We start from the raw sequence: 11,062 nt of genomic DNA, 5'->3' as shown, positions 1-11,062 counted from the left end.
AAAGAATATTAAATACCTTTGGTAAAAATAGATATATTTAACAAGATTAGAAAAGCAAACAGTTATAGTGTCAAAAGGAGAATATAAAAATGTACACAATAAAACAAATAAACCAACTTATAAGATAAAGTGAAGATAAGGCCACTCTTCTTTTCAGGTTTGTCTCTTCCAAACCATGAATGTAGTTCTCTTCTTCTAAATGGTGGAAATTTTAGTAAGAAATATGGAAAATCCAGTCTTTCCTATCAGCATGACACAAGTTTGATTCATAGTAACATATTTCCTTTTTAAAAACCAAGGTTGTAGAACATAGAACACTCTGGTTTATATACGTGAATATAAGGAAACAATTCCAGATTTCTGTGATTTGAGGCCCAGAACATGGAGCTTTAGAGTTAAGCAAGGCAACAGAATCAGGTGCTCATGGGCACATAGTTTTTCCCGTACTGACATTAGCCTAAGCCACATGGAGACAGCTGAAATACGGAACACAGCTAGCTGAGTAAGCACAAGGTAACTCTGTCACTAGCTAGTGATGCACAACATTTCTTTTTTCTTTTCTTTTTTTTTTTTCCAGGACCAAAGACCTCTTCTCCTGTTATTTGGGCCTCTCCTCTCAAAAGAGGTGTTGCACAACTTCTAATTCCGTGTGGTGTCTCCTCTTTTAGAACACACTGTAAATCCCGAAGATGAAAGGTCCCTGAAGCAAACAACTGAGATTATGGATGGAGATAATGTGCCAAGTTCTCTAACAGATCAGCCACTGAGCTGTGCTGCTGGGGGAGAGGCTGCGTGTGCTGATATGGTTATCCTCCTGTGTGTCCTCTGCACACACAGTCACACTCCTCGTGGTGCTCCAGGGCCACATCCGTGAGAGATTTATGCAATCCCCTGACACCAATCTTTGGTCTCAACTGAAGGACCTGAAAAGGAAAAATGTAAGCTATCTTTAAAATCGACCAATGTCTGTAACGTTCGATTTCATGGATGAGTAAAATTTCAGAAAAGAATCTTGGGTCCCTACAGAAACTTACACACTTTGATTTTTTCCCTAGTGAAGGCATCATATACACATACTCCCACCCCTTAAAGAAATCATAAGCGATCATCATCTTTCCAGAAAGAAAGGATGTTTCAATAGTGGCCGCCTGGAAGGATGCCGCCTCCGAATACGGAATGGTCCTTACATTGAAAGACTTACTGTGTGCTCTATTTTACTCTTCTGACAATATTACAGAGAATTTCACCTTCATTAGGTGGTTTGAAACCACTACTGCCCAGCTAGTTTTCTGTTTGTTGGTTTCTTTCCCTCATTCATTTTTTCACACATTTAACAAATATTTATACTTGAAGCTCTACAAGTACTGCAATCCTGTGAAAGGAAACACGATCACGTTGCAGCTGAGTCTACTCAATTACGCCACTCATTAATTTCCCTGGCTACGCTTCAAGTCCTCTATAAACTTGATGAGATGGATTAGATGTACTTCATAGACAACAGCCTCCGTCACAGCTAACTTTCTGCAGCTGGACACGACTGTGCTGTGTACGGAGGCTGGCGGTAATAACAATGATGCCTCTATTAAATGAACTTAATTTGCAGTTTGGTTTTTTAATAAAAATATAGCAAAACAGGTATTTCCTCTTAACATTGCAACAGGAGGGCACAGCTATGTGTTCTAGAAAAGATTATCTGAAGTATTTCATAAGAACTACCTATTCAATGTGTATTTTCACTTCTTAGAATAGAAACAATAAAGATTCAGGAATTGTGTTTGTTTGGATGATAAACAAAGACCAGAGTACATAATAAGACGAAGTTGTCTAGTTTCTCTGTTCTCTGGGTAGGACAGAGATAACTTCATAGAGCAACTTCTAAAAGATATTCTTCCTGGAAGTGTTTGTTAATCCAAAAAGGCACAAGTCAAGTCTTATGACTGTTCTATTTGAAGATGTAAAAGAGAAAAGTAGAGAATGTATACCTCATTTGGAGTATGTGGTCATATCAGAGGTTAATCAGCTAACATTTTTTGAATGCTTACTGGGTGCCAGGCACTGTAATAATGTTTTTACATACTTTAACTCACAAGAATTCTATGAAGTAATTTACAATTATTACCCTTATTTTACACATGGGTGAACAGAAGCTTTAGAGAGAATAGGGGCATAGCCAGTATTTGGACTTCAGCCAAACGCGAATTATTAAAGTTAGACTGATAGATAATAATTTTATAAAGACTCAGAATATATTATCTGTCATACATTCTGCTTTTTTGGTAAATTTCTTCCTAGACAGCTAAACAGTAAAGACTTGTAATGACTATGGGAAATAGAAAAAGAAAAAGGAAACTTTAAAAGCGGATTTCCTATTACAATCACAATTCTAAAATAAAAATTACCAAGACACTGTATTATTTTAATAGGGACCTTAACCCAATTACTATTGAATATTATTTTATGTGTCAATACTGACTTACTGTTTTTGAACAACTTAAAGTGGCATCAAAACCATTAAGATATCAGTGCTATAACTTATCCAACTTTTGTTAAAAATTGCTTCTGGAATGAGTTTGGGTGGATAGATAAACTGCAAGATTGGCATAGCCAATGTCTTTAATTCCTAGCTCCACTTGTATACATTTTCCCAGTTAGCAGGGGGAAAAAATTTACTATAAAAGGTAAGAGTTAGAGAGGCTACCATATACAGTCCTAACAGGCAGCCATGCCAGGACACAATCCTACGATCACTCTTTCCTCTAGAAGTGCTTATGTCGAAATGCAGTCACCAAACAAAAGCTCCTCTCCAGCCCCTGTCTCTGTCCACGGATATCTGTGCAAGTTTACAAAGAGCAGAAGAATCTCCTAATGCTGTAGTGACGCCAAGTCTTAGACGAGCAATTCTAATACATGGGAGGGGGCTTAATTAGTGGTCTCCTTCTCTATTTGTCTATGGAGTTTTGACTTTGGAGGAGGAAGATACATTGGAAAATGACCAACAGGCCCCAGATAATATTAAAGAAGACTGTTTTCAGGGCACAGTTCATGACACCATAAAAGAAACAAAAAAGACGCTCATCTTACACACTTTTGAGAGAGAGGTTCAAATTAAAAATACAGACCCATGAAAAAGTAATCCAGGGAAAAGCTAAAATCAGAGAATATGGAAGAGGTTAGATCAGGTACTGAAAGAACCATCAAGAAATAGATGGACATGTACCACTGCTCACATAGTGCAAACTAAGTGCCATTACATTTTGGGTGCCATGGAACATTGGGGGGTGGGACTCACTGCAAAAAAAGGCAATTGAATTATATACTTTTTACTTAGAACAGATCTATGCAAGAAAGGCAAGACCACATTTTATGTTACCAAATAAATAAATAGTATATCCTATAGATCTTTTTGCCTGGAAAAGAATACTCTTTCTATCTCTGGGCAAAATTCATTAAATCTTTATTGATCATTTGCCATTTTCAACGAATGAGGTGAGGCACAGTGTGTGGTGAATACAAATGAGAGAGAGAATAGCTAATATATATCAAGGACTCAGAATGTGCCAGACCGGATTTTAAGTATTGTGTCAGCTCCTTTAATCCTCACAGTAAGGTATGAGGGTTAGATGTTCACTTTACACATGAGGAAACTGAGGTGCAGGCGAGTAAGTAATTTGCTCCAAGTCACACAGCTAACAAATGTCAGCTTCAAGCCCTGGATGTCTGGCTTCGGAGTTGGTTTTCTTAAGTACTACACTGTAATGTGATCTTTATTCTTTCTTAGTTCTAATTTGCTAAAAACAGATAAAAATAAGCAATAATTCTGAAATAGCAAAAAAATCTCTAATAAAGATATCTTTAAAGTTCTACACATGCACGAAAGATGGGATAGTTACGCTAGAACTGGCAGGAAACTAGGATGCATTTTGAGGAAGAGGTAACATCTAAGTTCATATATATGGATATTTCCTGTCTTGCTTTCTGAAAAATCCTATTTGTGAGATAGAAAAATCATTAAGGAAATTTTGAGAGGGCAAAGGTGATTTCCAACAAATAGTATCTGGTACTTGATACTACAAAACTAGTAAAAAATCTTATCAGTAATAAGATTATGCCCTAATATCGGGGAGCCTGGGCGGCTCAGTCAGTTGGGAGTCAGACTTTGGCTCAGGTCATGATTTCGTGGTTCACGAGTTTGATCCTCACATCAAGCTCTGTGCTGACAGCTCAGAGTCTGGAGCCTGCTTCAGAGTCTGTGTCTCTCTCTTTCTGCCCCTCCCTTGTTTGCACTCTGCCTTTCTCTCTCAAAAATAAATAAACATTTAAAAAATTTTAAAAAGTTATGCTATAATATCAAAACATGTAATAATAATATCATATTATGTATTACAAGCCTTTTAATTTTCTAAACTTATTTTTGATACAATGGTTGAACAGAAACCACTGAAAGTGGTAAAGAAACCAAAACAGGGAATAATTTTTATATTTTTAATAACACAAGAAATATAATTTAGCTTAACAGTTAAGGACTCTAGTATAACAGATACAGGTGAAAAGGGAAGAATTAGGATGTCTAAGCTCTGTCTTTGCTTCTGTCTTCTCCATGAGGTACACTAATCTTCAAACTGAAAGCTGGAACAATGGTCATCAAAAGGAATTAAGGCCTAAAACGGGCTTCTCTGTAAATGAGTTACGTTTTTGGATTGAGATTAATGGCACTCAATGAGTTAATCCTTTTAGAACTACTTGAAATTATGTTTAAAAATAATTGCACTTAGTTAGGAGTCATACTAAACTCAGAACTTACTTCCAAGATATATGACTGAGAAAAACTTAGGCCTCAGAAATAATCAATTACACCAAACAAATAAACCTTTCTTTTTTTATAAGGTGATTTGTTAACAGAAAAACACTATCACAGGAAAATTAATGATTCCCTCAAAGCATGATAAAAAATTAAGACAAGATGGTAATTGGAGATATTTGTGAGAAATGTGAAGTAGGCAACCATATAGTTATATTTCTATACACACATGCATTAGAGATTATTTGTGGGAAACTTGTACGCGGTGGTCATGGAATTAGATAAACATCCATAATTGTATATGTGCACACACAGGTAATGCATATATAACCACCCCACCCAAAGACTAAAGAATACTGGAATGGTGTCATTCTGAAAGAAGGCCAGTGGGTTTACAAGCATGACCATAGTTCTTCATCACATGAGAGTTTTATCTGAGACTAAAAAATAGATACCTCACACTCTGTGACAACTTTTTTTAAATTGTTTATTTATTTTTGAGAGAAAAAGAGTGCAGGAGGAGAGGGGCAAAAAGAGACGGGGAGAGGGGATCTGCACTTAAGCAGAGAGTTCAATGCAGGGCTTGAACTACAAACGTGAGACCATGACCTGAGCTGAAGTCAGATGCTTAGCCGCCTGAGCCACTCAGGTGGCCCCTGGGGCAACTTTCTTAATAACACTAAAACTGATGTTACTTGAAAAGACATTTATTTATTTATTTATTTATTTATTTATTTATTTTCCCTCTCTTTATTATTTTTTAAATAGTTTATTGTAAAATTGGTTTCCATACAACACCCAGTGCTCTTCCCCACGAGTGCCCTCCTCCATCACCACTACCTATTTCCCCCTCTGCCTCCCCTTCAACCCTCGGTTCCTTTTCAGCATTCAATAGTCTCTCAGGTTTTGCATCCCTTTCTCTCCCCAACTCTCTTTCCCTCTTCCCCTCCCCCTGGTCCTCCATTAGGTTTCTCCTGTTCTCCTGTTAGACCTGTGAGTGCAAACATATGGTATCTGTCCTTCTCCACCTGACTTATTTTGCTTAGCATGACACCCTCGAGGTTCATCCACTTTGCTACAAATAGCCATGTTTCATTCTTTCTCATTGCCATGTAATACTCTATTGTATATATATACCACATCTTCTTGATCCACTCATCAAATGATGGACATTTAGGCTCTTTCCATGATTTGGCTATTGCTGACAGTGCTGCTATAAACATTGGGGTACATATGCCCCCATGCATCAGCACTTCTGTATCCCTTGGGTAAATCCTTAGCAGTGCTATTGCTGGGTCATAGGGGAGTTCTACTGATAGTTTTTCCAGAGTGGCTGCACGAGTTTACATTCCCACCAATAGTGTAGGAGGGTGCCCGTCTCTCTACACGCTGGCTAGCATCTATAGTCTCTTGATTTGTTCATTTTAGCCACTCTGACTGGAGTGAGGTGGTATCTCAGTGTGGTTTTGATTTGTGTTTCCCTCATGATGAGTGATGTTGAGCATCGTTTCATGTGCCTGTAGGCCATCTGGATGTCCTCTTTGGAGAAGTGTCTGTTCATGTCTTCTGCCCATTTCTTCACTGGGTTATTTGTTTTTTGGGTGTGTACTTTGGTGAGTTCCTTGTAGATTTTGGATACTAGCTCTTTATCTGATATGTCATTGGCAACTATGTTTTCCCATTCTGTCGGTTGCCTATTAGTTTTCTTGATTGTTTTCCTTTGCAGTGCAGAAGCTTTTTATCTTGATGAGGTCCCAAGAGTTCAGTTTTGCTTTCATTTCCCTTGCCTTTGGGGATGTGTTGAGTAGGAAATTGCTGCAGTTGAGGTCAAAAAGGTTGTTTCCTACTTTCTCCTCGAGGGTTTTGATGGTTTCCTGTCTCACATTCAGGTCCTTCAGCCATTTTGAGTTAATTTTTGTGTATGGTGTAAGAAAGTGGTCTAATTTCATTCTTCTGCATGTTGCTGTCCAGTTCTCCCAGCACCACCTGCTAAAGAGGCAGTCTTTTTTCCATCAGATACTCTTTCCTGCTTTGTCAAAAATTAATTGTCCATACATTTGTGGGCCCAGTTCTGGGTTCTCTATTCTATTCCATTGGTCTAGGTGTCTGTTTTTGTTCCAATACCATACTGTCTTGATGATGACAGCTTTGTAGTAGAGGCTAAAGTCTGGGATTGTGATGCCTTCTGGTTTGGTTTTCTTCTTCAATATTACTTTGGCTATTCGGGGTCTTTTGTGGCTCCATACAATTTGAGGATAGCTTGTTCTAGCTTTGAGAAGAAATTTATAAGTATAGGATGGAGGAGGATATGCTTGACCCAAGGATTGATTTGCTGACCAAAAGCATGATGTGAACTCAGCATCTGATAAACTTGTTTAAAAAAAAGACTAATATGACTGGTCAGCATTTTATAGCTCTTAGAATGGTGGCTATAAATCCAAGAGTTGTTGGCTAAATAAGGTCTCACCGTATTTAATAAGGGCATGCTTTAGAAAGTCCAAAACTGAATGATTTTAGGTCAGAAAAGATCAGTCTGGTTTCATTCTTACTCTCATCACATCCATTCATGGCCACCAATCAATTCTGATACCTGCTTTGCTTTTAAGACAGTTTATTTAATCTGTCTAGAATTACTGTATTAAGGGTTTTTTCTGGACTCCCAGATTCCCAGTTCACAGAGTAGCAATAAAGCTGACCTCTGGGCACAGCCTGGCTGGAGCCTCCTGAGCCACAAGCTCATGATTTGCTCCTTCCTGAAACTAGACTGGAGACGATTCCCAGCACAAGGATTTTGAGAAGCATGGGAGATAGAAATGAAAGTAGCACATGATTAATGGTGGTAAGCAGTCCATTTTTATCACCGACTGACAGTTTGCGATGTTACTTTCCACTAACTGCAATCTAGTAATTGTCATGGAATAACATCTGGGAGAACCCCAGGAGATTATTGTATTTTACATCTATTTTCTAGGGGGTAAGCACCCTGCTGATGGTCGCAAGTTAATGGTAGATCTAGGATGGAAACAGGGTTCCTGTCTATTGGAATCCAACGATTTTGTCCCACTTTATCAGCTGCCAACACAATACTGGTGGACGTGGGATAGCCATGTCATATAAAGTGCAGTTTATGACCCAGGGTATATTTAGATGACTAACAGAGTATTATTGATGTTCTTATGCACATGACAAATTATTTCATTTAGTAAGTAGGTATTTATTTTGTGTTGTTCTTTTATTTAGTGTAAAAAAAATGAAACGTAATGAGATGCAGTGATGTTGAAATGAAGTCAGAAGAGCAGATTTTGGCTTGGTATAACCTAAATGTTTTATAAAAATTAAGTTGCCTCATCAAGAGTGTTTTGCTTCCTCTAGGGCGCCTGGGTGGCTCAGTTGGTTAAGCATCTGACTTCAGTTCAGTTCATGATCTCACGTTCATGGGTTCGAGTCCTGTGTCGGGCTCTGTGCTGACAGCTCAGAGCCTGGGGCCTGTCTTCAGATTCTGTGTCTCCCTCTCTCTCTGACCCTCCCCTGCTCATGCTGTCTCTCTCTCAAAAATAAATAAAAACATTTTTAAAAAGTTAAAAAAAAAAAAAAGAGTGTTTTGCTTCCTGATATAGGAATCTACAGGATGCTCCTGGAGAAAGGGTGGGTATAATTGGGGATATTCTAGCACTAACATAAATATGGAGTGTGTAAATTATAAGGTTCTCAAAGCTCTGAAAAACAATCATTGCTAACATTTAATATTTATATTTTCCTTAAGTCCACAGAATAAAGAGATGCAAAGAATCCATAAAAGGCTTCACATGCTCTTCGGGGCAACATGAATAATAGGAAGACTGGTATAATTATGCATATATCTACTTGGGATGTATGTGTCCATATTGCCTCAAATGGGAAAAGAAATATCAAAGATCTCCTTTCTCCAACATAGACAAAAATTTCTCTAAGTCTGTCTCTAAAATATTTTCCCTTAGGAGTGCCTGGGTGGTTCAGTCAGTTAAGCATCTGACTTCAACTCAGGTCATGGTCTTGTGGTTGGTGAGTTTGAGCCCTGCATTGAGCTCTGTGCTGACAGCTCAGAGCCTGGGGCCTGCTTCTCCCTCTCTCTCTCTGCCCCTCTGCTGTCTCAAAAATAAATGAAAATTAAAATATTTTCCTTTCATATTTTGAAATTTTGAAAGTTGAAAAGTTTCACCCATTTTCTCTCCTGCAGAACACATTTTCCTTTTTATTGGATAGCTAAAAACCTCACTAAGCACCCATATTGTATTATCAGAGGACAAGCTTTCTACATCTTTAATGCCTAGGTGTTTGCGTTAAAGGTCCTAATTTTAAGAAATAAGACATGAATTCATTTGTAAACCTTATTATATTTCCCCTATGAATGCTACGTCTCCTTTTGAAATGACAGTCCATTTTAAATACACAGTTTTGCTATCTTTTAAGATGCAGAGGAACTCAAAAAGAAAATGATACACCTACCTCATGGTATTTTTTAGTGACTTTGCTTGGGACACACTGACACTCATTGCAGTTGTGGAGACAACAGGCACAGTTTCCACCACAGCGTTTAACCAGGAGACAACCTGGCCAGAAAATGGTATCGGTTTTCTTTAGTTCTTCCCTTATGGACACCGAGAAGTTACGAGGTGTGCAGCTGTATAGTCTTACCTCCTCTTTTAGTAGGTTCAGATCCACCACTACATGGCATAAAAGGAAGCAAAGAAAAATACATGTTCATGCTTTGAGCTTGATTTCATTTCAACAGGCTCTTTTCACAGAGAAACCTATCTGATTCACAAACAATACGGCCAACAATATCTCTTCTTATTTTAACGAGGTTTTAGGGCGATTGCAGCTCGAAAGTCGGACTTTCATTTTATAGTAAACAAAGCTTCATTATAACTTTATTGATGCCATTGTGCAATATTAAGAACAGAGCCAGCAAAACAATGGAGAGCTATAAATAGGAAACTTTACAGAGAAAAAGAGGGCTACACCTTTTAACCCTCGTAAAAAAGTAAACAAGGAGAGCATTGGAGGGAAGGCTAGTATGTAAAAAGATGAATGCTCTGATTAAAAAACAAATGGAATTTTTAAAAAGGATTGGAAGCTCATGCAATTAATGAAGAACAACTTACAGAAACTTGCAAACAGAACTTTATATAACTTTTCTGGCAATAAGAGTCAGAAAATGTAAAAAGGGCATGAAGAGAACGCATTTTTGAGGACAACTGAGTGGACCAGGAATGAAAAAACTGACATCTTAAAAGGGCTCAAGTTCCTTAAAACCTCTGCTTCCGAGGCACGGAGTAATTCATAGTGTCTGAAATTCAGCTTAACCACACTCCTTCAGATTTCTATTCGTCTCCTTCTAAAGGAAGGGAAGAGACGTCTAATTTGTAACAATTGTCTCTATTCTTTTAGTAAGTTGGTTAACTATATAGTGTTTTATCCTTTAAAAGAATACCTACTTGTGAAGACGAAACAAAATATTCTTTCATCAGATTGTTGGAGCAAATTCTCAAAGCATCATTGTTTTCAATTAGAAAATGATGCTTGCCTCAGTTAAATGATATCAAAATAGCATGTCGTATTTAATATGAATTTATATATAACATGAGATACTGCTTAACTATTAGGGTAAGCATCTCTCTACAATTTTAATTTCTGCCTTATAACTTTGCCTTCCCCCTCCCAGAAATAGTCAAATAATAGCAGTTCCAATAAAATAGAAGAGTTTGGGATAACATACCATTCATCAGAAATTTTTCTTCAAAAATAAAGATTTTATTAAAATTTGGAATGTTACCTAAATGTATTATAAATCATGCATATGCAATTGTAAATTATAAGCACATGTAAACTATATGGCTAAAACCTTGGTCAAGTATAGGAAAACACCAAGGAAATGCCAATTTAAAGGTCCACTTCAAAATCTTACTTAGCTAAGAAATTATTTTTTCCAACTCAATAGATAACCACTCTTTTGAGTATTTAAAGATTTTCCTTTCAACTGAAAATTGATCGTGTGAAAGGATAGCTTTTAAATATTTACAAGGAAATGAGTTCATTCTTTTGAGTGTCATAAAAGACCAACTTATCTCTAATAAAAGTAATGAGATAATTGAGTTAAATGACATCACACATTTCACCTGATTTCATTTCGCTGAACTAATAGTATTTGTACATACCGCTTTTTCACTGCGAAAGCTATATCTGGGTTTATCTGAATCTTTTCTCTAGAACTTAATATCTGTG

General features: G+C 37.3%; 1 protein-coding gene and 1 long non-coding RNA gene across 4 annotated transcripts in view; one reads left to right on the top strand and one right to left on the bottom strand.

Annotated features, from left to right (window-relative positions):
• The window catches only part of LOC115291946, a 32,944-nt gene that overhangs the window by 14,614 nt on the left and 7,268 nt on the right, over positions 1-11,062 (top strand). Inside the window, exon 4 of one of the 2 annotated variants that reach the window (XR_003908737.1) lies at positions 669-938. This is a non-coding gene — a long non-coding RNA (uncharacterized LOC115291946). Of the gene's footprint in view, positions 1-668; positions 1,637-11,062 lie in introns of those variants that run through there. The other variant, XR_003908736.1, reaches the window with a different exon arrangement.
• PDGFC (platelet derived growth factor C) overlaps positions 537-11,062 on the bottom strand; it is a 199,844-nt gene continuing 189,318 nt past the window's right edge. The window contains exons 5-7 of one of the 2 annotated variants that reach the window (XM_029939744.1): positions 9,473-9,501; positions 9,284-9,387; positions 819-923 (exon numbers count right to left, since the gene is read on the bottom strand). In XM_029939744.1, coding sequence (XP_029795604.1) covers positions 911-923; positions 9,284-9,387; positions 9,473-9,501 — 146 coding nt within the window. In that variant the 3' untranslated portion in view covers positions 819-910. Of the gene's footprint in view, positions 924-9,283; positions 9,502-11,062 lie in introns of both variants that reach the window. The other variant, XM_029939734.1, reaches the window with a different exon arrangement.

The sequence above is a fragment of the Suricata suricatta genome, chromosome 1, assembly GCF_006229205.1.
Source record: "Suricata suricatta isolate VVHF042 chromosome 1, meerkat_22Aug2017_6uvM2_HiC, whole genome shotgun sequence".
Taxonomy (NCBI): Eukaryota; Metazoa; Chordata; class Mammalia; order Carnivora; family Herpestidae; genus Suricata; species Suricata suricatta.
Note: the sequence above shows the minus strand (reverse complement) of the source record. Positions and strands in the feature narration are given on the sequence as shown.